Source organism: Cydia strobilella, chromosome 3, assembly GCF_947568885.1.
Source record: "Cydia strobilella chromosome 3, ilCydStro3.1, whole genome shotgun sequence".
Lineage (NCBI taxonomy): Eukaryota > Metazoa > Arthropoda > Insecta > Lepidoptera > Tortricidae > Cydia > Cydia strobilella.
Window position 1 is genome coordinate 1,729,932 of NC_086043.1, and position 27,658 is coordinate 1,757,589.

At 37.7% G+C, this 27,658-nt stretch overlaps 2 protein-coding genes across 4 annotated transcripts in view; one reads left to right on the forward strand and one right to left on the reverse strand.

Moving 5' to 3' along the window:
• LOC134755693 (kinesin-like protein KIF13B) overlaps nt 1-21,875 on the reverse strand; it is a 247,587-nt gene extending 225,712 nt beyond the window's left edge. Inside the window, exons 1-2 of the mRNA XM_063692240.1 lie at nt 21,661-21,875; nt 10,875-10,959 (exon numbers count right to left, since the gene is read on the reverse strand). Of these exons, the coding sequence (XP_063548310.1) occupies nt 10,875-10,959; nt 21,661-21,715 (140 nt within the window). The 5' untranslated portion in view covers nt 21,716-21,875. The remainder of the gene's footprint in view (nt 1-10,874; nt 10,960-21,660) is intronic.
• On the forward strand, nt 21,307-27,422 carry LOC134755678 (proteasome inhibitor PI31 subunit). Of its 3 annotated transcripts, none has more exons than XM_063692218.1 (7): nt 21,307-21,486; nt 22,968-23,152; nt 23,237-23,386; nt 24,314-24,500; nt 25,327-25,417; nt 26,396-26,542; nt 27,244-27,422. In XM_063692218.1, exons 2-7 carry the CDS (start codon nt 23,009-23,011, stop codon nt 27,380-27,382), a joined length of 858 nt encoding a protein of 285 aa, XP_063548288.1. In that variant the 5' UTR covers nt 21,307-21,486; nt 22,968-23,008; the 3' UTR covers nt 27,383-27,422. The 3 variants fall into 3 exon arrangements, with proteins under 3 accessions (XP_063548288.1, XP_063548289.1, XP_063548290.1); XM_063692219.1 differs by lacking the exon at nt 21,307-21,486 and adding an exon at nt 22,785-22,884; XM_063692220.1 differs by lacking the exon at nt 21,307-21,486 and adding an exon at nt 22,824-22,884 and having other exon boundaries at nt 22,958-23,152.
• Nucleotides 27,423-27,658: the final 236 nt, after the last annotated feature.

Genomic DNA, 27,658 nt, shown 5'->3' on the forward strand with positions numbered 1-27,658 from the left:
TCGGGAAGTAGATCAAATTTAGCTTTCAAGATTTGACCCACACTCACATCGTACTAAGGGCAAGTTACATAAAAGCTTGTAAAAAATACACTGATACGGTTAAATAGTAAGGTACATTTTTATTGAACGGGAAACTTATAAGTAGTTAAGGAAAGGGTTCCAGGGAGAGTTCAGGAGAGGTTCTTCAAATCGGGAAAGATTCTTCAGGAGTTAAGGTTAGGGACCAGTCGGCAGGGAAGCTGAAACGACAAAATTCGGTTTTAACACACATCTACACGATAAATAGTTACAGCAAACAACGCAACTTGCGTCGAGAGAATACATAAATCGGTGACTGGTTAAAATCTGGCTTACAAACATAAACATAGTATATACAAGTAGTTAGACGTGAAACCGAGCGACCAGGGGTAAGAGAAAGACATATTCATGTATTGACAGTTTCATGTATGGCAGCATAATCCTTTTTCTCCTTCACTCTTATAAATTTCGGTATTTCGCCATCGCCTCCTTGCTATGATGCCATAACCCGACCATGAAAAAATGCCCGGTCGGTGATAAAGACAAAGCATGGCACTATTTTCTCTTTCCTCTCATAGGAATCGCAATAAGACTATCTTTCTCTATCAAAGAGTGTCAGGCCCTTGCTTACAAAGAAAGCATGTAAAAAATTGTCTTATTCCATTTTTAATTAATGACATTAGATCAGACACAATTGGCTGACAATTTTCCCCGAAAAGATGCTACGCCAATTCTCTGTCACTTTATCTCAAGGAAGCAATTAGAGTGACAATAGCCAAATAAGAAACTCTTGTTTATTTATATCTTTTATCCTTGTATTCCCTTGACGCAAATTGCGTTGCTATCGTGAATTTTGACGAGCAGAAAATGAAAGCAGCAGCAAAAATAGCTAACAGTGCAAGTGTTCATAATGATTTGTACACGATATTATTGTTACGTGAATTTACGGTCGTGGAGATCATTTCCAATTCTGTAGCGCTCCATATTAAAAGATATGTTTTGGTAACAATATATGGTAACTTTTGAAATGGAAAGCTAATATTCGTTTATTTATCTACTTATGATGCGAAGTAAACAGTGCCAACCAACAACAACACTCCCGATTCGAACTTTAACATATGTCAAATATTAAGTCTAGATACGATATGGATTAAATATTATGTCAGTGTCAAAAGTGACGTTTTTGTTTGAAGAGCGTATGGCGATCTTAAAATTCGAATCTGGCCGCTAGGGTCGGACCAAGCAAATTCTGCATGCCATTTGTAATGACAAAAGTGTGGCCATGTCTTCAATAATGTCAAATTTTTAAAAATATGACATTTATCATGGCAATCTTCACTTTGTTCTATTCAAGTCGGCGCAAACTTAGATTAGACCGACTCTAACTGACCATTGGCGTATCTAATGTCTTTGAGATAAGGATTACCATATGTCAGTTAACCTTTTCGACACGTTACCGAAGTGTCAAAACTGAAATTAAACTTTATGCACATGCACGTAGGTCTATGTTGCTCTGTGGTCTGTGACCGATTAATCCGTCTTTGGCGTTGGACCTGCGGTGCCGATATATACGTCATACGCGTCCAAAAGGTTAAGTGTGTTCGATGGTACGTTGGATACAATTTATTGTCCTAAATACACAAAATGAATGTTTCATAAATTGACTCGTCTCTATTGAATTACGCTCGATCGACTCGACTAAGTCTAAGTGAATCATACAGCGAATCGTCATCGCAAAGGCTATATCGGTCGAGTGTTAATTATACACGAATATTACCTACGTCGCCACCAGAGGGCTGTGTACATCGAAAGTTCAAATTTCGTTAAAGCGTCTCTTTTCGACAATAGTAGCAAGTGCGATAGAGAGGAAGATAACGAAATTTCGACATTCGCGTTAGGCCCTCAGATCAATAGAGTTGGAATTGAGTTACTTTTTCGCGTTTTGTTTAGCTGTACAATCAACTTGGTTTTTATTTTGCGCAATCAACGCGTGGAAAAACCTTTTTTTTTCCAGGTCATATCATAGTGTTTGTTTTGATTTCGAGCGTTTGTGTGAATTGTGATATCGTAGAGGCAAATTATAAATTGTATGTGATGTCTACGTGTCTTGAAATTTGAAACAATACTTTTAGTGTCCTCTAGAAATGGCTCTTGTTTCTACAGAAAACTCAAGTAAGACAAATAAGACAATGCATGTTTCTGCAAATCAATAAGCCGATAAGTACACCAAGAGTTGAGTTTTTCCGCAGCATTAGACATAATTCCGTGCTACACGTAGAATGGAATAGAGCGTCAAGCCTTATTAGCGAGTTATATATACTGTCATGTGACATCATTTAGCACTATGATCTTAGATGACGCGATTTAAGGATGTTATGTTGTAGGTACTGATAAGCTGCAATTTATTAAAAAATAACATCATATTTTGCATTGCAATAAATATTTCAGAGAATATATTCATACCTAAGACATGTTTTAATGTTTTAATGTTTGATGTAAGACATCTTTTAATCACTACACAATATTTTATAATTAGAAAATATGAAGCCGCTGTTGGTCAAATAAATTCAGGGGCCTAGCCATGATTACAAACGAAAAGTCACGTGACTATTTTCCATACATTATTTCAGATTGGCGTTTTCTATCAAAAAAGCCACGCAATCTTTTTTATTTCTTTTTTTTCCACATGCGTATACAAGGTACACTTGTGTCTGTTTTTTATGGCTTATTTATAGGTATACAAGATACACTTGTGTCCGTCGTGTACATTACATTATTGTTACCACTTGTTACATATCAGTTTGAATTATTAGTAGTAATAATTAACACTTATACAGACTTAGTATCTACTCTTTACGCTACAAATCATCCCAAACATTTTTATCAGTTAAATAATCTGATATTTTATTTCTCAGTTAAATTGGTTATTACAACTCTTTTAAATTGATGATATGGTAAATCTGTTATGTGACTAGGTACTTTGTTGTAAAAATTGGATCGATTGTCCTACGAACGACTTTCTGACTTTTGCCAATCGTAACCGCAGCACCGCAAGTTTTCCTGTATTTCCCGTATTATGTATGTCACAAATTTTTGGAAGATCCTCATAATGCTTCCTGGCGTACATAATAACGTTTATATCTTTCGCTACCTTTCTCCTGTGAGACCCATCTACGCAGAACGGTACATTTTGTTTATACTGATGTAATGTAGCAAGCTGGACAGTATAACGAGCAAACAACAAACACGTGTTCTCAACGGGAACCACATGTCGTCTTGCAGTCTTAGCTCGATCAACATTTGATACCGAGTCGTTATAAAATTCCTAACGCCCTATTTGGTCACAGACTGCAATGACTCTATTCCGGATCAAACTAAATGGTTTAATGTACATACCCACAGCTAGCGTTTAGCGAAAGCAAGTAAAGCTATATATTATAGCCACCTGAGGTCTATAATAACTCTCTAAGGTCTATAAGGTCTTTCATATCATTCTATTATGAATCTTTATTTTGACAAACAAAATTGCACTTGTCTTGGCAGGTTTTGACGTGTGCGATTAGAGGATAACTGGAAAAAAATATATAAAAAAACCGGACAAGTGCGAGTCTGACTCGCCCACCGAGGGTTCCGTACTTTTTAGTATTTGTTGTTATAGCGGCAACAGAAATACATCATCTGTGAAAATTTCAACTGTCTAGCTATCACGGTTCATAAGATACAGCCTGGTGACAGACGGACAGCGGAGTCTTAGTAAAAAAGATATAAAAATCAGCGATCAATAGCTATTCGCTTCCTCATCGGTAACGGGATAACTGACTTTTCCGTCTCATTTTATCATAGAGTACCGCAAAAGTACGACACGTTTTTTTATAAACTAAAATAGATGTCGTAAACTAAAGAAAAAATATACCAAGTACTCCAGTGGCGTACGCCGGATTCGAACCGGCTTTCTCAGGTATATGCAATCTTAGAAAGAATAGACGTCTTTGACCAACTCTAAGGGTGACGGGCGACTAACTCTAAAGCGACTTTTTTTAATTTTATTGAGATTATACCTCAAAGAGCTGAACGCAGCCCGTCTTAAACGGGTTTAAAATCCAATAGAAAACCGTCCAGGCCTTATTTCCCGCTGTGCCATTTCCTTTGCAAAACCGAGCAACCAATTAAGGCCGCCTTGTGATAAACAGCCTTGGCGTTTAAACGTATTTCTTAATTTTCGAAATGGGCGAATTTCGTTGCTTTGTTTCTAAATGGGTGCTACATTTACAGAATAAATGATTTTTAAGTGGGGTAAACTAATTACTAATTCTTATTAATCGAGTGAAATATTTTAATAAAAACGTTACTTACTGAATACCAACCAACAAATCGGTCAAAAATGCACTAGAAATTGAATTGTTGACATGTCGCATCAATGCTGTGTCTATTGTGACAAATCTTAATACGTTTGGGTATACATACTTATCTAGGTTTTTCAAACAAGGGCCTTGTTTGATATCGGGTTGTAGATCTCCTAGAGTATGTATTCGTTTTTCATATATTTATTAGATTTGACCTATCTAAGGTAGCATTTACGCAAGGCAGGTGATCCAGCGGTTCCTAACCTGGGGGAAAAACTGGCATTTTACGGGTTTCAAAATCAAAGATAACAAAGACCTATCTATAAGAAAGAATATTAATGATTATGGAGGAGGGGTAAAACCGAGTTCCCTAGTTAGTCAAAGGGTTGACAGTACTGAAAAGGTTAGGAACCACTGAGGTGATCAGAAGCTGGAAAGGTGGAAGCAATGCAACCACATCAAATTAGGACTTATTTGACTGAACAAAAAACACAATATAATTATGTTTTTGAAACGTTTTCGAACTTATTATCATAAAATACGGTAACAGTCTGTGTGAGCGCTTGCGCAACGACCGAGGTAACGCACCAATCAGAGCGTCGCAAATGGCCGCCGTTTTCAGAGCCGTTTATTTAGCAACGCAGTAGATCGCAGTAAACGAAACTAGGAGGCCAATTCATACTTACGTTTTGACATCAAACTGATGAAATGATGTCGTTTTGTTCACATTCGTCGGTGCGTCTCGCTCGTGTCTATACTTGTACGGAGAAGAACGAGCGAAATGCACGCACGAATTAAAGCGATGCGATGTCTTAGCCACAGGGCGGACACGCTTATACATCAAAAATCACTTGCGTTTCTATGTGTGAACGGCACGTCCGTACACGCGTCATGCGTTATAGTGTAAGTTGCTTAAAAATAGTACTGAGAGTACCCCAGAAGTCCGCCAGATTTCTGTCGCGGGGCGAGGTAATTCGAGTCGGGGCGGGCCGGTGCGTGGCCGTTCTGTATGATAATACTATTACTTATTTTGTGTCTTAGCCTTATAGTTACTACAATATGATGACAAGCCTTAGATGGTAAAATCTATATGAAAAAATAATGCCAGTTGGCCTTTGGCATCATAAAAAGTTGTTAAATTTGAGCAGCTAAAAAGGTCCGGTCTGCTAAGAAATGATGTGAAGTACCGTCACTAATGTCTAGATATAATCTTATCTTTCGCGGTTATAAGAGCGAAACGACTACACGTTTATCTACTTACTCTTTACTGTTATATAAAATATGACACTGGCACTGAGAAAGTTCATGTAACGTAAACTGCGAAGTAGGTCAAAACATATTCACGAAGTTTTGTGAATGATTTAAGGAATAAATATACTACTATTATACTGAATCAGAGGGGCTACCGCGAAAACCGAAATTCGCAAATTGCGGGGATCTTTCTCTTTTACTCTATTGAAGGCGTAATTAGAGTGACAGAGAAAAATGCCCGCAATTTGCGAACTTCGATTTTCGCGGTTATAGCCCAGAGAGCTTCATCTTAAGACGTTACTAAATAACCATTATTTCTAAAAAAATATTAGATTATATTAGACTAATTTATGTTTTCATGGAAACCTATGCGATTTGACAATTCATGAATTAATAATATTAGTCAAATACCGTTCCAGAAATGAAACCAAATTTGATGTGAGGCAACATCCGTTTTACGCGAAATGGATACTGCACGACAAGTTGATGTTGTTTATTTTGACTTTAAGAAAGCCTTCGACTTAGTTGACAATGATACTCTCCTATGCAAACTATCAGCTTTAGGTTTCACCCCTCAACTTCTTATTTTCTTCTCTGACTACCTCAGGAACCGCAAACAATATGTCCAATTAAACTGTTACCAATCTGAAAGGTATTACACACGTTCCGGGGTTAGTCAAGGTAGCACTCTGGGGCCTACTCTTTTCTTAATAATGGTTAATGATCTACCAAGTAATATATCAGGTGTGGAATCACTATTCTATGCGGATGATCTTAAAATAATTCAACCGGTCGTAAATGCATCTGACTGTACGGTACTACAGCAAACAATCAACGAGGTCGACAGCTGGAGTAAAACAAACCGCTTGTACCTAAATGAATCTAAGTGCAAAGTAATAAGTTTTAGCCGGTCTCTAGATCCTATCCTCCAGACATATACTCTTACAAACATTCCCCTTGACCGAGTAACAGAAATAAAAGATCTAGGGTTAACACTCGACACTAAGCTAAACATGCACTCTCACATTATAAATATCTGCAAAAGTGCCTACAAAATTTTAGGGTTCATTATAAGAACGACTTCAGAGTTTCGTGACCCAAAAATTGCAATAATTCTATATAATGCCTATGTCCGTAGCAAGCTTGAGTACAGTTCCATCGCATGGGACCCTCGGGAAGCAAAGTATAACATCATGGTCGAGCGCGTCCAACGTAAATTTACTAGACATCTTTACAAAAGGTATTATGGATACTACCCGTACTTATTTCCGTCATCCTTTGTACTGGGAATGGTAGGGTTTGAGTCTCTCGAGCTAAGGCGTAAGCAAACGCTTGCCTTACACTACTGTCTACTTCTAAGAAATCAAATTGACAACCCATCTGTTCTGGAGCGTATGCGTATTTTTACCCCAGACAACTACATAGCTGCAGTAGGGCGTAGCGCACGTAGAGCCAGAAACCTTTTCGCATATCCAAATGTCCGCACCTATCACGGTTCAAACGCACCCACGTACCGAGCAATAGAATTACTAAATAACTTCTTAGCTTCAATCCAAAACGCAGACATATTCGCAGACAAGTGGCCGTCCTTACAAAGTAGTGTCAGGATTTTTTTAAACTCTACCTATGTAACTTTGTAGTATGTATGTTTAATTTAAGTTCCTAGAGATACTCGTAGTTCGAAAAATGTATACATGTTTATGATACTGACTATGTATTAACAGTATAAGTGTCTTGGCGTAGGTCGCTGTAAACTTATACTTGTGTTTGTTTGAATAAAGAATAAAGAACAGTGTGTGAAACACGTGCCGCCTAAATGTATTTCCCGATTTTACCCCGCTGCGGTTTTGAACAAATTTTCCGTAGGTATATCATGCTTCTTGGCGCTACGAGTTACATAAACAACGTACATCAAATTAACTTTAAAATATTGCGAGCAACTGTCAAATATCATAACGAATCATACAGAAACACATTTTCCACACAATCAAACGTTAACGAACGTACCTTATACAGTTTATACAATAGGCCCTTAATCGTGGCATAGATACAACCATTAAATTATGTAACTGAATCAGACCAGCTGGTGCTACTAATTACTGAAGTGTGACTCATACGTAAGTAAGTCAGTGCCATAGTAAGTTTCAATAGACACCGCTTGTACTTATTTACATACTAAGAACACGACCAAGAGTTTTTCCGAAGAGTACGTAATTAAGAAGAGAAGCTATCTATGAAAATTAAAAACCCAATTTGTATGTGATTCGTGACGTTGTAGTACTAACGAACTAGATTAACTATAGAAACTTGAACAGAGCTTAAAAATGACCTCATGTATGTTTGACAACCCCAAATTTTTGCAACACGTTTACCATTTATAAAATTTATTTTAGGCAATCAAAACTTTAATTGACCAATATAACAACTTCACTCCGATTTTTTCTTATATATTTATGAGATATTGTTATATATCGGGTCTCTATTGTTTCCCATATAGTTTTAAGTCATAATGTAGGTATTGTTTGTCCACATTTTCGTTAGTCATAATTCTCAGAAACGCGTAACTTTTCAGGATTGCCATAAAACAAACCTAACCTAGGTTAGGTTTGTTTTATGACCTAGGTTAGGTTAGGTTTGTTTTATGGCAATCCTGAAAAGTTACGCGTTTCTGAGAAAAACCAAATTATGACTAACGAAAATGTGTATCATAGGATAACCTGAGGAAAATCCTGAAAATTTAACGGTTTCTGAATTATGACTAATGATAATATGACCATCATTACATTATGATTTTCAACATTAATTATGTCAAACAAAGGGACCCCATATATGCCTCCTGTATCATAAAAAGTAGTATAGGTATAACCGGCATGGTCATTTAGCCTATAGCTACTTCCCGCTTGCCCGATTGCTAGCAGGACATTTGATATTTTGAATTGATCCAACTATTCACGCCATACAAGAGAAAGAAACCTACACTTCCGTAGTAATTACACTAATTACTTAAACATGCATTTATCAAATGCCAGTCGAGGAAATATCATATAGCCTTCAAGCGGTCTTCCTCCGTTGCACGCTTTTACTAGGGCAAGGATTGTGCTAAGGCCACTTTTGTTACACAAAAATGCATTATGTTACGTGCATATGCGTTTCGAAATTGATTGTAATGCAAGTGTTTTGTTTTAAGTTAAGGGATAAGAGATATACTTAAAGTAAAAGACACACTAAATGCGTAAGTAGCTTAGTTTCGTTTCGTTTTCTGCAAAAGATTGTCATCTTCAAAATATAAGCCTGATCAGCGGGCGCAGCACGGTCGCATTTTTATCGCTTGTCACCATGCCTGAAACGTTCTAACAAGTATGTAAGTGCGAAAGTGACGGGCATAGTGACAGGCGATAAAAATGGAACCATGCTGCGCCCGCAGGAATATGTGATCACGCGCCATGTTGCGGAATTTCACTGGAACTAATTTTTTCATACTATACTGAACTGTCACAATATACATTAGAATAACAGCGCCCTCTTGAAAATGATCATATATTACTGGTCAGGCTTTAGATCACGACGGTATCACTCAGTATTATTTTTAGTAGCTTTTAAATATTTTGAAATATGTCTCACGATAGTTTAATTTCGATTGTCTCCTTGGCTAGGCCCCCAGGTCACTCACGTATTCAAATCCAAGATTGCTCGACATGTTTCGCTCCATAACGAGGAGCTTCAACGTGGAAAATATAATAATAATAATAATGGGGCTTCCGTTGAAGCTCCTTGTTATGGATGTCGAGGTCTTCGACTATAAAATACGTGAGCGGTCCGTTTTAATATATTTAACTAGCGACCCGCCCCGGCTTCGCACGGGTGCAATGCTGATGTATTATACATATAAACCTTCCTCTTGAATCACTCTATCTATTAAAAAAAACACATCTAAATCCGTTGCGTAGTTTTAAAGATCTAAGTATACATAGGGACACACAGACAGCAGGAAGCGACTTTGTTTTATACTATGTAGTGATTATAATGTTAGTGAATCTCACGGCAAGCCTAATGCTACTTGTTCAAATTAGGTTAGTGCATGAAATATTTTAGCTCAACCAGGTTTTACAGTGCGGACGAAGCATCGGAAATGAAGAAAAACTTGTTTTTCCCAGTCCCGTTTTGTGACATAAAAAGTACAAAGATATCGAGCACAGAGTAAGAAAACTAAAAGGCCAAGTCCGTCCGGAGCTCCGGAAAGCCGGAAGCCCGACGGACGGTGGCCTGGTATCCGAGTAAACGTGCAGTTTTTGCAACTTACTCGGTAGAACTGTGAATAGAAAAGTTTAAAGGTTTTCGTATTTGTATGACTATAGCGCTGTTGAAGTAAAAATACAGATCAGTTGCAAAAAACTGGGCGTTGAAAATAGATTAAGCACTTTTACAGTCGAATGTGAAAACACACCCTGAGAGTTAACAAACTAAAGTAGACTTACTTTCGTTTATGTTTTTAAGATTCGGCCCGCGAGTTACTTTTCGTCCGTCTTAGTTTAGTCTAGTCTTACAGAGGTTCTGTCATTTGTAGAAAAATATTATCCGATCAAAGATTTTTTTTATGTAATAGGAAGCAAACGAGCAGACGAGCCGCCTGATGGGAAGCAGTCATCGCCGCCCATGGACATAAGAAACTTCAGAGGAGCCACTTTTGCATTGCCAACCTTTGAGAACCCTAAATACCTGCTTCTTGAAGGATCCCATGTCATAGCGCTAGGGAAACACCTCAGAAGGTAGCTCATTCAACAACTTGCACGTTCTGGGCAAAAACGAGCGAGATGCCCGCTTGTTCTTAATTTGGCACGGTGTGTCAAGAAAGTGAGGATGAGCTTAAACAAAGCTTTGGAGGAGGTGGTAAAAACGGATTAGTTATGCGTTTGCTGACTCTCCCCGAACCTGGTGTGAAGTCCCCGTGGTCGACATGCTCGCGACCCCATTGCACCCCCCTCAACGGCATAGACGGAAACGCCGCAGGGGATGTTAGTGGGTATTCTCCTCCTCTTCCTCTGGCTAGCAGAGGAAGTTATGGGAGGAGCGAGTCCCACATACCACCCCCCAATGGGCTTCCCCAGCCCGGGGGTGAGATGCGTAAATGCATTTACCCCTGCGTCAAAAAAAAAAGGTGGTAAAAACGGTGGTATCAAATCAAAAAGTTCTTCATAAGTTTCATAACATACTAGGCGAGGGCCTAGCCCTGGTCAACGTCACAGTATGGAGCCCTGACCTTACCTGTCTTTGTCGTGAGCCTGTGGATACTGCAACACCGTCTGCTGTTGTTCCATATCCACCACGCATTGTGTGCCAAGTTCGAGTTCTGGAAACGAACAAAAACATGATTACAGTTAAGACATAAATTAAGTCACTGCAGCAAAAATTCGGACATATGTCAAAACAACCAGTTCTCAAAATTTGGAATATGTACTATCAAATTTTGTAGTTTGTACTCTCATGTGTATATAGTACACTTTTCCGTTATTCATTTAAAAAAAATATGCTACCATTTTACGTAGACTGCCTACTTCATATGAGGTGATATATTATTCGCCGGTACTGTAATTGCATTGTATAGAAATTTCCAACGGGTTTTTACATTTTATATCACAATGGCAAAGTATTTTCTAAAATTCGAAATATTGCGGTCACGGTATGAGACTGGACGAAATAGGTCGAATAACGATGACCCAAATATATGACGAAGTATTCATCAATGTAAGTGAAACATGGAAGACTAGATGTCTAAATAATTTCACGGACTATTTAACTAGCAAATTGGGTCGGAAATCGGAAAGTAAGGGGACTCGAAAAGTTGGCGACATAATCTCTTTGATAACGGTGTCAATGTCAGTCCTTGTATGCAGCGTACAGTACAAAATATACAGTAACAAAAAGCCGTTACCCTAGTAAACATCAAGCCTATGAAGCAGAAATCTAAGTTATTCCTGTATTTATGAACATTGATGGATAAATGGACAACTTTTACCATGGGACCAATACTGTAAAGTGTAACCTAAGCGTCGGAAAAAACATTTTAATGGTCGTTATGAGACGATTATAACATTTCATTAAAGCTAAAATTCTGGTTTTATTCATAACTAGCTTCTGCCCGCGACTTCGACTGTGTGGAATGATGATGATCTTTCTCGGGGCCCAAACCAAACTATCTCCATATCAAATTTTGTCCAAATCGGTTCAGCGATTTAAGCGTGAAGAGGTAACCGATAGACACACTTTCGCATTTATAATATTACTAGCTTTTGCCCGCGACTTCGTCTGCGTGGAGTTAGTAATTCGGGGAGCTTATTTTTTATCCAATCTGCTTTTTATCGATTCCCCATACAAACTTCCATCCCCCTTTTCACCTCCTTAAAGGATGTTTTCTTGGGATAAAATCTACCCTATGTCCTTCACGGGAATCAAATTATCTCTATACCAAACTTCAACTTAATCGGTTCAGCGGTTTAAGCGTGAAGAAGTAACAGACAGACAGACAGACACACTTTCGCATTTATAATATTATTAGTATTATAATAAGATTTATAAGTATGGATTTATTTTTAATATAAATTATTATCTCGATTGTTGAGAGCAGTAAATATACTTCAAAACCAAGGAATCAGATTATTGTATTGATTAAATAAGTGAATCTGACGCATTAAGAGATGTTGATTGAAATGAAAGCGTATCAAACATCGTTCATGTAATAATTGCATTGTCGGCGCTGACGGTGAAGTAAATTAATTCGCTTCTGACACATAACGAGATATGTGAACTCTGTGGTTTGCATTTACGAACGGTGATTATCTGTGGAAACAATTTAAATTTGGTGCAAATTTTTAATTAAATTTGCACCAAATTTAAATTGTTCCCATTTACTGCCCAGTCATCCTGTTTTTAGGGTTCCGTACCCAAAGGGTAAAAACAGGACCCTATTACTAAAACTCCGCTTTCCGTCTGTCTGTCACCAGGCTATATCTTATGAACCGTAATAGCTAGACAGTTGAAATTTTCACAGATGATGTATTTATATTGCCGCTATAACAACAAATACTAAAAAGTACGGAACCCTCAGTGCGCGAGTCCGACTCGCACTTGGCCGGTTTTTTAAAGTAAAAATAAACACATGGCACAAGTGTGCCAAGTGCCGACGTGGCAATAAATAAATATTATAGGAGATTCTTACACAGACTGACTAAGTCCCACGGTAAGCCCAAGGAGGCTTGTGTTATGGGTACTTAGACAACGATATATATACCTATAATATATAAATACTTAAATACATAGAAAACACCCATGACTCAGGAACAAATATCTGTGCGCATCACACATATAAATGCCCTTACCGGGATTCGAACCCAGGACCATCGGCTTCACAGGCAGGGTCACAGGAACAGGGCAATGATGGTCCCATTGAGCAAAATAATAATAAAAACTTTTCTTAGGCTCTACCGGTGTGATCTTTTTTCTCACAAAAAACTCCAGTCACACAAGATAGACTTTATCTTATAAATTATGTTTTGCTAAATCTTTACATGTGTGTATTTGCGTCTATCTAATCAAGTTTCAGAGTGTTAATGCTAATTAATAATGTTATCTAACGTTCCAACTCATAGACATTAACAAGTCTAATCTAAGCAAGTTTGGCACTGATAACACACAATTAAGTCAATGGAGCCATTTAGGCTGATTTTCTACTAGACGATGTGTTTATTAAGAACTAATAGTTATTCGTTATTCTGTGCTAATAGAAAGGGCTGCGCTGAGCGAGGATAAGCAAATTTATAAACACATCCCTCGCTACGCATCGCATCTGGTGGAAACGCAGCCTTAGGCTTTTCGAGCTTAGATAGAAATCTAAAAAAGAGAAAAAAGGAAAAGGTGGATGGACTGTGTGAAAGATGATATGAAACTAACGCAAGTGAATGATGAGATGACGGGTGACAGAGATGTATGGAAGAAAAAGACATGCTGCGCCGACCCCAAGTGAATGGGACAAGGGCAAGCGAATGATGATAGAAATCTAAGCTCGAATGATTTAAAATTTTCAGAATTCTGTAGTTGTAGTAGTAGAGTAAAAAGCACGTAGGTAGAGTTGGGAGGTGGAGCAAACGCGTGGCCAGGTCTCGTTCCAAAAGACCTGATCACATACCTCAAACCAGATTTGAGGACAAAGACGGCAGGCCCAGAGTCATTATAAACGATGCTCCGATATAAACACAATGCCGCGCGACGCTTTGCGGCGTAAGCGCCATCGACAATAAGGTCCCTTTTTATAGAAAATACCACATATGTAGTATTATTATTAAAATAACCATTGTTGTTGCCATCGTCTTTTCTATTTTTCTCCTCTTCTTCTACGCTATAGGGTCTGTCCAGACTCTGGGCCTGCCGTCTTTGTCCTCAAATCTGGTTTGAGGTATGTGATCAGGTCTTTTGGAATCCAACAAATGCCTAGTCTAGCCGTGCTCTCCTCTAATCGATGTTACATTAAAATGAGAGCGTGAATACATTGCAAGAGCGACGTGAATTTTATGATGACCTTAAAGTCACGCAAACTATATCAAAATCACAGCACTACGAATGTCGCTTGTAAGTCTAGTAGAGCAGGCACGTACTTCAAATTCATATTCCGAGTACAGAATACAAACTGAATGCGCCTTCCGAATGCCAATGAAACGGGAACGCCGCTGATTGACAAGCACAATGTTCGTAATTTCATATCGCCGCTATATTTACTCAACCTCGTATCTGCAACACTCACTTGATGACAAAAACACCCGTATTCCGAATGAAAGAAAAGCTACATTACCATCAAATGATTGTTGCAGATATGAGGTTGAGTAAGTATAGCGACGAATCTCCGCGTCGTGTATCTGTGTGTAGCTGTTTCTAGAATGTCAAAGTGTACCCTAAACACAGCTACACATTAAGTCACTCTGAATTATGAATCATTTCGTTAGAGTTCAATTCAATGAAAAATATGTTATCAGCGATATTTAATGACACATTTCAGAAACAATGATTGTGTAAGTGCGTCGGTATCGAGAAAAGGCGCCAATATTCGTGACGTCTATTATATGTATGTATTATTAATTTTAATTATCTTGCTGCCTATACACAGTGGTACAGTCGCCATCAGATATATCTGAGCGGCCGAGGCTCTCACAAATATCTGAACACGCCTCTATTGTCAAGGCGTTAGAGTGCGTGTTCAGATATTTTTGAGCACCTTGGCCGCTCTGATATATCTGATGGCGACTGTACAATCGGCATGAGATAGTGACAAACAAACCTTCAAGAACGGAGCGTACTCCCATCTTAAAGGTTGGCGACGCAACTCCAATCCCTCTGGTGTTGGGGGTGTAATTGCTTACCATCAGACGAATCGTCTGTTCGTTTGCCTTCTAATTTTAAAAAATCTAAAGTGATCTAATAAATTGCAAGTATTGCAACAGAACTGCATTGATGCTCTCCCGACCGATTTCGGCCACAGCGACTGTGTGCTCTGGAGTAGGCAATTTTTAATTCGGGTTATTAGAGTGTATAGCTGATCCACTCTCTGGTGCGCCCTTAGGTGGCTCACGTACCTGGTCTAATAAATTGCAAGTATTGCATTACCGTAGGAAGCGTGTCGCGATAAAACTAAAAAAAACAAACTCAAAAATTATTTATTTCAAGTAGGCTTAAAAATAAGCACTTTTGACAAGTCATACAGTCATAATCAAGAGAAAATAAAATATAACAAACATTCACTGAATAAAATAAAATTTTGAACAAATACAATTGGTTACAATTAATAAATTAATAGAGAATTTACATACAAGAAGGGAATAAAATGTCAGACAATTGGTAACAATTAATAAATTAATAGAAAATCAGTATCAAAATTACATACAAAAAATTGAATAAAATGTCAGCACAAGAAATAAAACAAACATAAATATCATTCAGTCCCAGGCAGTTTTGTCATTAATGTAATCTTTGGTACTATAATAAGCTTTACAAATTAATTTACTTTTAATGTATGTCTTAAATCTATTCATTGGAAGCTTAGTTATACTACTTGGCAGTTTATTGTAAAACCGTACACAATTACCTTCAAAGGAATTTTTAATTTTTTGCAGCCGTGTGGCTGGCACTGCTAACTTGTCCTTGTTTCTTGTGTTAATATTATGTACGTCACAATTTCTCTTAAAATTATGGATATGTTTATGAACATACACAATATTTGCGTAAATGTATTGGCAGTATACAGTTAGTATATTAATATCTTTGAACTTATTTCTGAGCGAATCTCTAACATTCATTTTATAAATTGAACGTATGGCGCGCGCGGTATATTTTGACACTTTGGCTGTCACTATCTTTTTGATGCCGACTGTATTAGGTACAACATCATAATAAGATCATCGAAAGGTAAGTTAACTGCGTCAGAGATGGACAAAGACTAATTTAATACTTATCGATATATTAAAATGACGTACCCGCATAATCAATTTATTGCGCAGATAAGTCAAAAAAAATCTTTTCTTTTTTTCATTCATCATAAAGCCTTTCAAAGCATGTTCGCCGTACTTCCTGTAGCATGTTCGCATTATTTCCTGAATTTCCATTCATCACAAAGCCTTTAAAGCAACCGTGGCGTGTTTGCAATACTAGATGCAACACAGACGGTGAGTCAGCCGATACCTACTTGAAGCCGGTTGTGGCCGTGTTTGATGCCAGACTATGTAAACGGTACTAGACGGCGTTGTTTCTAGGCAAAATAAGCTGTTAGCGGGTCAAGAGCCAAACGAACACTTTTGTGATGAGTTTGTTTATAAGTAAAGCACGGTCAACGGGATTTGTTTTTTCAGTCATCACAGATACTGTTTTTTTGACTAGGAGCACTGCACCGCCTTTGGATCGAAACATGTTGAGCGTTTATTCAACTTAATAATACGTGAGAACCCGTTTAAAATAATTTCAATAATATCTAGTTTCTTTTATTTCTCAAACATTATTTTATCAACACGTAACGTCTTGTTTGTTACGTGTACAACAAGATGGAGGCTCTATTTTTATAGTTCAAGGTTGAGTGTTAAGGTCGCTGAAAGCCTATAAATATGTAACAGGGCAATTTTGTTGGCGGACACCAAGATAAAATTACTATTTCAGAGTAAATGCCAACTCGTAATACTGGTATTTAATTTTCATTGGTCATTTAAGGTTAATTCGAAAAGGTGATAAGGCGACGTGGTATTATGTTTATTTTTATCGGCCTAACCTAACATAGTGTCCCACTTCTGGGCAAATACCTCCGCTCGTTTTCTCCAATCGGCCCTGTCGTTGGTATTTTCCCACCCATTTTGGGTAGAACGCGTTCAAGTCGTCCCGCCATCTACCTTCCGGTATTATGATTGTTTTAGAATATTTTTCGAATATGGCATTATACTGTGGGGTAGTGGATTTTAAATACATTGGCGTAGTTATAAATGTTTTATATTCATCAATGAGTCATTTCAATTCAATGCTAATTTAAAGCTAATTATAAATTCGTCGGTTGCACCAAGCCCTGTACTTAATCGAAATTGTATTTGCTATATGTAGTTTATTTCATGAGAAGTATATTTACGTTGATTGCCATTGATGCAACCGGACCGTGTAAAAAACGCTGACAGTGTCATGTCACGTTCTCAGAACTTTAAATCAGGGCCAAACTGTGAAAGACAATAATGATCATACGATGATGCATTTGAGCAACTGTTTTTTAAATTAGGGCTTATCTCTGGACTTGTAGATCTGATCAAGACCACAGAAAACAGTTGGATAGAAGCATCGAATATTCTTGGGGTCTTTGTTTAGCAGTGGACGTGTTTCTGCTAATGATACAAAATGACGCGACAGTATCTCGCCGCGAGATATTGTTTGTATTTGTAATTTGTGCTCGGCCTACAATGAAGACTAAAAAAACTAGTAGGCACTGTAAATAAATGGCGATGAGTGACCAACAGCGATAATGACATTCTGAAAACATTACGATTCACGGCCAAACTGTTACCTCCCTCACAAACTATTTCATTGTGAATTAAAAAAAAAAAAAAATATTTCCAGTTAATGTTACAACAATAGGATAATCTAATATAACTTGGTCTAGAATTCCATACAAACTATGTGTAACGGAAATACACACTTATAATGGGTCTCTAAACAGCTGTAAAAGTAAACAACGGACATCAATCGTCAATTCAATACGATTGCGCAAACTTCTTCGAAAGTGGAGCAATCTTATTAAGGTACCACAACGAACTGACCAATAATATACCCTATTACAAATACATTAAGTCCACAATGGGCAGTCGTACAGCGGTTATCTACCGTGACGAGTGCTGATTGTGCGAATTGCTTTGTTTACGTAATATCATCCTGGGTTTTGTTTTCCGGACATTTGTAATGTACTTTCGCCATAAAAAATTGCGATACAATTTCAGTGAAGACATCGTTTAGGGGACACCGCCGAAACCGCTCTTTATTAGAATTTGTTCAGTTTTGACTGTTTGGGAAATACAGGTAATAATGTATAAATCATATTGACATCACACATAGTATTATACATTCAGATTCAGATATACAGCTGTAGTAGTATCGCATGCCGTGTTTTGCATAGATATGCAGACAGTTATTTGTATGCTTTTAATCTGTCAATTTACTCATCATCTTCCTCGCGTTGTCCCGGCATTTTTGCCACGGCTCCATGGGAGCCTGGGGTCCGCTTGGCAACTAATCCCAAGAATTGGCGTAGGCACTAGTTTTTACGAAAGCGACTGCCATCTGACCGTCCAACCCAGAGGGGAAACTAGGCCTTGTCGGGATTAGTCCTGTTTCCTCACGATGTTTTCCTTCACCGAAAAGCGACTGGTAAATATCAAATGATATTTCGTACATAAGTTCCGAAAAACTCATTGGTACGAGCCGGGGTTTGAACCCGCGACCTCCGGATTGCAAGTCGCACGCTCTTACCGCTAGGCCATCAGCGCTCTCAATCAATCTCAATCAATCAATTTACTATCAACCCATAATGTTGTACTTTTAATTTATGTCCTGGAGACCTATAAAGTTAGTAATTTCGATTATGGGTATGAATGTGAGGAAATCCGGCAAAATAAATGTCACATTTAATCGTAAAAATGTCGATACAAGAAAATCGTCAATTCTCGTGTTTCTCTTTACATTCACGGTGCAAACTGCAACATCCTCGCACGTGTACATTTAACACACAAATATGTACGAACATATGTATGTGTGCAATTCAGCGCGTGGTGCACGCTGCATTGCAAATGATGCGCCGTTTCTCCGAATGGCGGCTTTTCAGAGCGGCACCGAGACGTAGATTTACCTACAAGTGACAAGGTTACTATAAAGAAGCTAGTTAGACGATGTGGATTTACCTCCATGTCACAATACTATAAAGAAGCCAGCTTATGAAAGTTGAGGTTGCGCGTAGAACAAAAGTTTGAGGCAGGGAAAATGTGGCTTTGGATAGTTTGGATTATGTTACTCAATATTTGAAGTGAGAGCTAATTTCAAAGAAAGATCCAAAAAGACCCAGGTGGGTTTCGAACACACGTCTGTAACCAGTGTCATTTATTATTCATTATAGTAGTATAATCGGGGATCCATCCAACCAATTTTCCCAGTCCTAATTCTTGACCAGTTTGCTGGATCCTAAATATGCTGTAGGCCTGTAGTTATGTATTTAACATTTGCTTTAACTATTCTTCTAAAATTAGTTGTTCATTATTTAAACACACATTGTTCTTGCTATTTTAGTTTTTTTAAGGAAACCATTAAATAAACAAAGATATTTTTACTAGTATATCTACCTGAATATGTGTCATGCCTTTTTACGGCTCTAAATTCTAGAATAACAGCCTTAGAAAGTGTAATAATATCTGCAAGTTGACGCTGACTTAACCAAGGTCATGACATTTAAAACACAGGAAACCTGTTTAGCTTCTTTTTAAATACAGTTTTATGTGCAGGTGCAAAATTGCAAATGTCTTGTATGTTATGGCAACATCTTCTTCCTCGGCCCCTCATTGCCGAGGATCGCGACCATGTATGCTCCGTCTCCATAGTGTGCGGTCATTAGCCATATGGGTCACGTACTCCATGTTGCCACCAACCGTTTTTCACAGCATCAGACCATCTCGATGGCTGAGATACGCGTCATACTCGTGAACGGGTGCTGTTTGTGGAGACCGGTTTGTTTAAGTTTACACAGGCTTCATTTTACCTATGTAACTTTACTTTTGAGTGGCATTAACGTGAGGCACTTCAGGTTCTTGTCTGTTTGTCTGATTTAATATCTTGTCTTTTTATTAATTATATAACAATTCAAGTCTTGGAGACCCTTTACATCTCTGGATAATTTGATGATCTTTTTTATTATTATATACATTTTATCTCTGACACCTAGAGACTTTTACATCTCTAAACAATGTTAGTACTTCTGTTGTTTGTATATTTCTTTATTAGCTTTTTTTGTGTAATTTGACATTTATATTTATGTAATTGTTTTTTTTTTGTAATTTTGGGTTAATTTTATTGTTTGTAAAAATTGACATGTAAAAGTGCCCCTGTGGCCTATTTGCTGAATAAATGTTTGATGTGCTTTTTCTGGTGGTGGGTGATATGGCAACATATGAGTCATATTACAGAATAATGTAGGTATAAATGTGAATGGTATCTGCCATGTTGAAATGTTTACAGACTTGAACTGATTAACACATTGTTGTCTCAAAAGGTAATTGTAAACCTTACCAAATGTACGAGGGTTCGAAAATACGACGAAACGTGCCCAGAAAAGATAGGCATAGCCTTTTGCCCTTTGTCTCATCTTGGCGGGGGCACGACCATGCCCCCAGATTATATACATAAATAGTACAAGTACTGGCAGTTTTTGCTATACAAAATTAGCAATACCATAGCTTTAAACATTAGAGTAAATGAAATTAACTGAACCTAATTATTTACATATTTGAATCTAATTATTTACATATGCATGTACATCATAAATGGTGCTGATAACATAAGTAACTGATTGTAGTTATCATTAACATCAATTGTATTTGGAATTGATACCACACATGACACAATGCTACTTCATGCTGCATAGACATAGACATAATTTATAGGTAATAAGGTATTACAGGTCACAATTTTTTGTTACTACCAACATACATACATTGTGCTATCACTCCTTTGGTTCTAAGATAAATTTAACTCCTTATAACAAAACCATAAACTGACCTGCTAAAATTCTTCCAATGATGACAACAATATTTTATTACACTGTTAAAATTTTTCAACATTCTCCGCTAATATTTGAAATTTTGGTAAATAAGATGTTTTTTATGTATAAAATCACATGTTACACAGAAATCAAATTGATAAATAATCATTTGATTTTCTTAAAATAAATAGCCTTGCAATGATGATTTTTTACTAACAAGTAGGTTTTTTAGAACAAAAAATATACACCTACAAAAAATGCACTACACTAGTAAAGTTAACTAAAAAGTTTCGTTCCTTTATTTCTTGACATAAGGTGTAAGGGTACTGGCAGCTATAAAATAATTTAAAAAAAAAACTAGATAGAATTGAAAGATGTAAAACAATTTAAAAATAAATAACAACAATGATTCATAAACAAAGACTGTGTTGTTAAATAAAACTACATCATACTGAATCAAATAAAAGGCTACATGCATTCAAAATGAAGCACGTAAATCAAAGATAACGTTAGACAAGAAATATAAACCAAGAACAAAGTGATTCAATATTAAAATGTACTAAATTCAAGGTAAAACGTAGTAATTTCACCAATAGTTGATTTTTTTAACTTTTAGCTACAACGTTTAACAAGTGACGTTTTTATCAAAGAGGTAAAAGGAGCGATATTAAAAGATAATGTAGTGTATACAGTTAGTCACCTGCGAGATAGCAAAATATTTATTAGCAATTGAAACCTCCTTACCTCGCCTGTTAAAGGGTCGTACCCGAACTGCTACTTTTATCTTATCCGAGGCCATTGTTTCACTTAATTTACACGAATACAATCAAAACACAACACTTAGCACATGAAAGTATAATAATTTATTGCACATATTCACCCATATTCTAAAACAACAAAATCCATTATTTTACGTTACGATCACGACGTTCCCAAACTGACACTGCCCGTCCGCCATGTTGTTTTTACATGGAAATAGTGATTTGACACGGTTTAGCAAACCGGTAAACCGGTAATAAAGCCCACCATTCACTTGGTAGATTAAACGTCAGGATGTCGTATCGTAATTAAAAGTTTTGTAATCGCTTTTTGCCTCTCTTTCCAATAATATTTTTTTAGCAGGTATGATAAACAAACATAAAGAAAAGATAAAGCACACCCAAATCAAATCAAATCAAAGTTAAATTAACGTTTTCCAAATGATTATTCTACATTCAATGTTTATCATAATCACAACTCACTTTGGCGTTGTATTTGGAAACATATCAGAAATATGTCAAATATGACACGTATAGACTTGATCGTTTCTCATACAAAAGTAGTTACGTCACATTTTAAAACGACTAGCTAGATTGTTTTGAAACTTTGTAATTAGAATAGGATAAGGTGCTTTGCTTTTAATTAGTTTTTGTAGCTTTAGATACCATACCTAAAAAACAGCAAAATTAAATTTTCATACAAAAACTGTTTTTGCTTTATTTCGTTCGTTTTACAAGCTGGAGCTATATAAACTAATTACAGGCAAAGTTTCATTACAATCCAACACGTAGTTTGAAAATGAGAACGAAACTGTTTGTATGGGAAGGCGAAATTCGGCCGAGCTTGTGCTGCTCTTAAAATGTGAATCGTAAAATATTATGAGAGTAAGACATCACTAGTATAGGGTTGTCATGTAAAATCTTCAAGAACTTCTAAAATGCAGACTTTTCTTTAATATTTATTGTATTGTTGCTTCAATAATAAGAAACTTTACAATTATCATAAGAAACATTATTTTTCTTCAATGTTCTGCTTCATGAAACTCTGAATTAAAGTAAATAGGAATAATTGATTTGCGCATGATTTTCAAATTGCAACACTTTTAAAACTGACAGCTGAAGTTTGACATTTTAAATGTCATAATAATTACGAATCTATTTTCGCAAAACACTTTATTTACGACTTAACTCAAACCCGGTGCTTGTTTTGGTAGTTATAAATTTATCGCAAAAGAAAACCACTTGTATGTTCATTTGTGACTGCTTTGAGTGTAATCATAAAGTTTGTTACAGGTCCAAACAAATTAGGTAAAGTTTTTCCAAAGGCAATCAAAATGGCAGCAGATCCGCTATTCGGCTGGGATTTAACTTTTAAAACTGTTGAGAAAGATATAAAACGGAAGTCTGATGTGCTTATTGCTTTCATACATTGGAATTTGACAAAAAGAGGATTGCGCACCATTGGAATAGGCGACGAGGTAGAAACCTTGTATAAACTTTTAACTACTACAGAACACACATCGCATTTTATCCATGCTGGTAAATACGTATTAAATTTACAGAGAACCCTGTCAGGAGATGAGGACAAGAGCGAGGTGCTGCCAACGGGCTGGAATGATAAGGACAACTATACTTTGAGATATGTTTTGGAGGGCAAATTGTACATTCTACATGGATTGAACACTGATGGCACTCTCATTGTCAATTTAATGGTAATGTACTATCGGGTTGGCCTAAAGCAAAGGGGGTGCAAAAAAAGACTTAGATTTTTTTAGTAGGTACAATAACATGTCTGATCTGTCTGTTTGATCGCGATCATCGCGGTCAATCTAACACACTCCTCGCTTCGCTCGTCGTCGCACCTATCTTGTCTCTGTTTCTTAAATTTACTGTTCCAAATGATTGATTTTAATTTGTCAAGTAGTGGTTTCAACTTGTGGGTCAAATATCTCGGCCATTTTTGATTTTAGAGAAGTTTTTCCTACAAAACATGCTTGTTTTAGCATATTCTCTACGATAACAATAAAAAATAGGTGTCATAATAACATCACTCCGATGAAAATTTTTCTGTCGGCACCCCCTTTGCTTTAGTCCAACCTACTATCGTAATTGTGCTGAAAAGCAAGTTTCAACAACATTAAGCTCTGTATTTATATCTTAGAAACTAAAATAACAGTTTGATCGGCTGAATACTACCTGATCTGCCCAATCCATCTGTTTGTCGTTATAGTATAAAACCAGACAGATTGAATAATTTATTTCAGTATCTGGGATATGTAAATTGAGTTCAATTATAAAGTATTGGTAATTACAACCTAGAAGATTATGAGTTCTAGTGGTTTACCTTTATTTTGGCAATTCTGTAGGCCTCAAAGTACCAAAGCATCTTATATCCTATAAAATATATTAATCTGGGTTCAGAATATATTTAATCTATTTTCAGACAGCCTCATGATATTAAATCACATTTACAATCGGGTATATCGCGAATTTATTTTGTTACCTTTATTTACCAACGTTTCGACACAGGTTTCACTGGTCGTGGTTGCGGCTAACTGATGTCCCAGCAAAATGTCAAAACAGAGATTTGTGTGACTTATGCCTTATGATGTTACATTACACATTCTTAACAATTCCAGAGATCCGAAGACTTAGCAGTATCCAACCTTGCCCTGAAGATAGATGACACCGTAAAAGAAACTAGCGGCTCAATAGCCCAGATGTTGCCGGGCTACAAGGACCTCATGTACAATGTGAAGCGGGATCTCATTGATACTATCACAGATAGGCCTACTACTACTGCTGAAACGCAAACTTCGACCAGAAGTAAGTATGGCCCACGAAATTATAGTTGGTCAAACCAAATTGTCAGTAAATAAGAACAAAAAAAGGGTGCTAGTACTAGTGTAAGACAAAGATAGTATGATTCTCTCTCTCTCTGTTTATGTTTGAAATGCCTAAATCTCGTAGATCCTGTGTAGGCCTTGATCGCGTTAAATGGAGGGATATAGTTGTTGGTCACGATTTTCAGTCATGAGGGAACAACGAAGAAAAAGAAGATGTTTGAAATAAGACAGTCCTTTGACAAACTATAGCTTTATTTTTTTGGGAGCATTCAGTCAAAGTATCACAAATACTACCCTTGTCTTTTGGGGAATGCTAGGCTACTGTTTTATTTAGTAGAGTTTTATTTTTAAACCAAGCCAGGGAATATCATAAGACCAAATATTAGCTTACTAGTGTTTCCGAAGTATTTCAAGAGTAGCATAAATAGTAAAGGTGATTGTTTTTCACTTTAGGTTTTAATACTTTAATTTAAGTTAATAAATTAAAAAAAAACAGTAGAGTCTAATGAAAGTAGCATAATTAATAACGCCACGTATTTGTGGCTGCAAATGAACAATCAAAAATAATTGATTTAATTTTACAATAAATTGTCAGTAAACAAAGTCTCATCTTTGCCATAGGTGTAAATGTAATGGTGTCAACGCCAGATTATATAAGATGATTTAGATAAAAATTGGAAGTAATATCAGTAAAGTTTAACACTAAGTTATGGAAAGAAACAAGGTAATTATTGAAAAAAGAAGATAAGAAATCTTATTATGCATTTTTATTTAACAAATACGTTTTAAGAATATTTTTATTACAGATGAACCAAATAGAAGGCTTCCTGATGATCCACTGAGAGTGCCTTCAAGGCCACACCCATCAGGCCCGCACCCTGATACCCGGGATTTGTGGTATTTACCTATTAATATAATATTTTAAGACAGATTAATATATACTTACTTACTTACTGCTGTGACGCGACGACCCGAAGTGGATCTTGGCCTCCGACACCAAAGACCACCATGCTACTCTGTCCAAAGCCGTTTCTGTCCAGTCGACGGCGCCGAGTTCGCTGAGGCTCCGATGACTCGGGCACGTAGTCCGGATGGGGGAAGATCGCGCAGTCTGGAGGGCGTACTCTGGAGTACCAAGTGGCCGAAGACCGTCTGGACGCCACAGGTACCGCTGGAGAGACGAAGTGCAGAAAGATTAATATATAACATTCCATAAGTTGCTAAGCGCAACTTCTACTTAGAGTTGCAAAGTGGCAAGTGGAACAGGGCAGCCAACTTTTGGGCTACAAAGATGTGCCGTCACATGCGGAGATGTGACTTTGAACCATCGCACTGCGAGACTTCGGCACAAGATCCGAAGTGGAGGCATACAGTGAGTACAAAAGTGCAAGCTTTTGAAGAGCAGAGTCGAATCGAACTCGACGCGAAGCGTGACGAGTTAAAGGCCCGACCACATGCGGTCATAAACTACAATTTTGTCCGAGGGGTGCTGACCTGCGGTGAGTGTGGCCGTACATTCACTGCAAAAATAGGCTACGTCAGCCACGATCGCTCTCTCACTAGCCAGAACAAACTCAGTCGCCGAGGCCGAAACCGGCCGGGACAGGATGGTAATGATGATGACTAGGCTAAATAAATCAATGGTGTGGTGTCAAATAATTCCTAAGACACCCTGTAGCTTTGTTTCTCCTTGTGACTCCTAGAGTTGGATCGAGCTTAACTGCATAGCATTTGCAACGACAGTGTGTTGCAATGTCATCAATATGACATTTATAAATTATAATGATGTCTCAAGTGAGAGAACAAAGTTGTTCAATTCAAATCAGTGCAAAGTTTAGACAGACTAGAACTAAATCTTTTCGTTATTTCATTCAGGGAGCCTCCGACAGCACCTCTACCAAACATTGGCCGCTCAGATTTAGACCCCTTCGCCCCAGGCGGTGGTGGTATGCTGTTCAACCCATTCGGACCTCGACGGGACCTTGAGAATCCTGGCCTTGGCGTACCTGGAGGCTTGCCGAGGTAACTTATATCAACTGGTTCAGTATTAGACCCCATCGCTCCCGGCGGTGGTATGCTGTAATAGTACATTATGATACAAGTGTGCTAAGTTGGTCATTACACACGAGGCGATATTGTGCGCGCGAGCTGTAAGCGAGCGAGAGTTTCATACGACGTTTTTCAACACACTTGCGAGAAAAAAAGAAACTCATATTAATCAAATTTTAATAGTTAAAACAGTATTGTGTGTTTCATCTGTCATACTCGTACTGCCGGCCTGCCCTCGCCCCGGCCGATAGACCGACCAATTAAAGAAGGCTCCCTCTCCATGCATATTATTAGCATTCAGTTAGCTTCTTAACTCAGTCGGATAATATAATTAAAAAGCACGAGTGGAATAATACACTGAAAGAGCACGCGTGTTTAATATCTAGGATTATGAGCCAAATATCGGTGGAATAAAAACGTCGTTTTGAGCAAGTGTGTTGAAAAACCTGTTAAGACCCAGCGAAACCTTAACAACCCGGGACTTGGTATGCCTGATGGATTACATTTTGCTCAGATATAGATCCCTTTGCTGCAGGTGTTTGTATGCTGTTCAACACGTTGGGACCTCGACGAGATCTTGAGAAGGGATTTGGTGTGCCTGGTGGATTACTGATGTAACTTACATCATAATATCAATATTTTTACGCATTTATCCACATTTTTTTTTATTCCAGAGGTGCAGTCCCTCCAGGCGCCCGCTTCGACCCGTTCGGCCCCCCGCTCGGCCCCCCGCCCGCGCCCGGCCGCCGCCCGCCGCCCGACGCCGACCACCTGCCGCCGCCCGGGGGCTTCAACGACCACATGTTCATGTAGCCGACTCTAACCGATAAAGCTAATAAACTTGTTTGTTGGATGTTGTACTTTTTATTTCATTTCAACCTATTGACCGTCACGAATAATATAGAATTTGTAAAGTTTTGTTGTTTACTGGGCCCTATGCCTTACCCCCCTATACCCCTCCTGAGCAACCTTCACAGCGACAGATCAAGCGAAGGCCAACATTCGTAACACGCTAAGCCATCTTTATAGCAAAAACTTGTAACGCGCGCGCTTTTACTACTGAACCCCTGAGCAACCTTCATAGCAAAA

Excerpts from the sequence above, each read along its gene's own strand:
- LOC134755678 (XM_063692218.1), top strand. The coding sequence starts at position 23,009 with ATGGCAGCAGATCCGCTATTCGGCTGGGATTTAACTTTTAAAACTGTT. Across the intron at positions 24,501-25,326 it reads AACGCAAACTTCGACCAGAA|ATGAACCAAATAGAAGGCTT; the intron begins GTAAGTATGGCC and ends TTTTTATTACAG. Across the intron at positions 26,543-27,243 it reads GTACCTGGAGGCTTGCCGAG|AGGTGCAGTCCCTCCAGGCG; the intron begins GTAACTTATATC and ends TTTTTATTCCAG.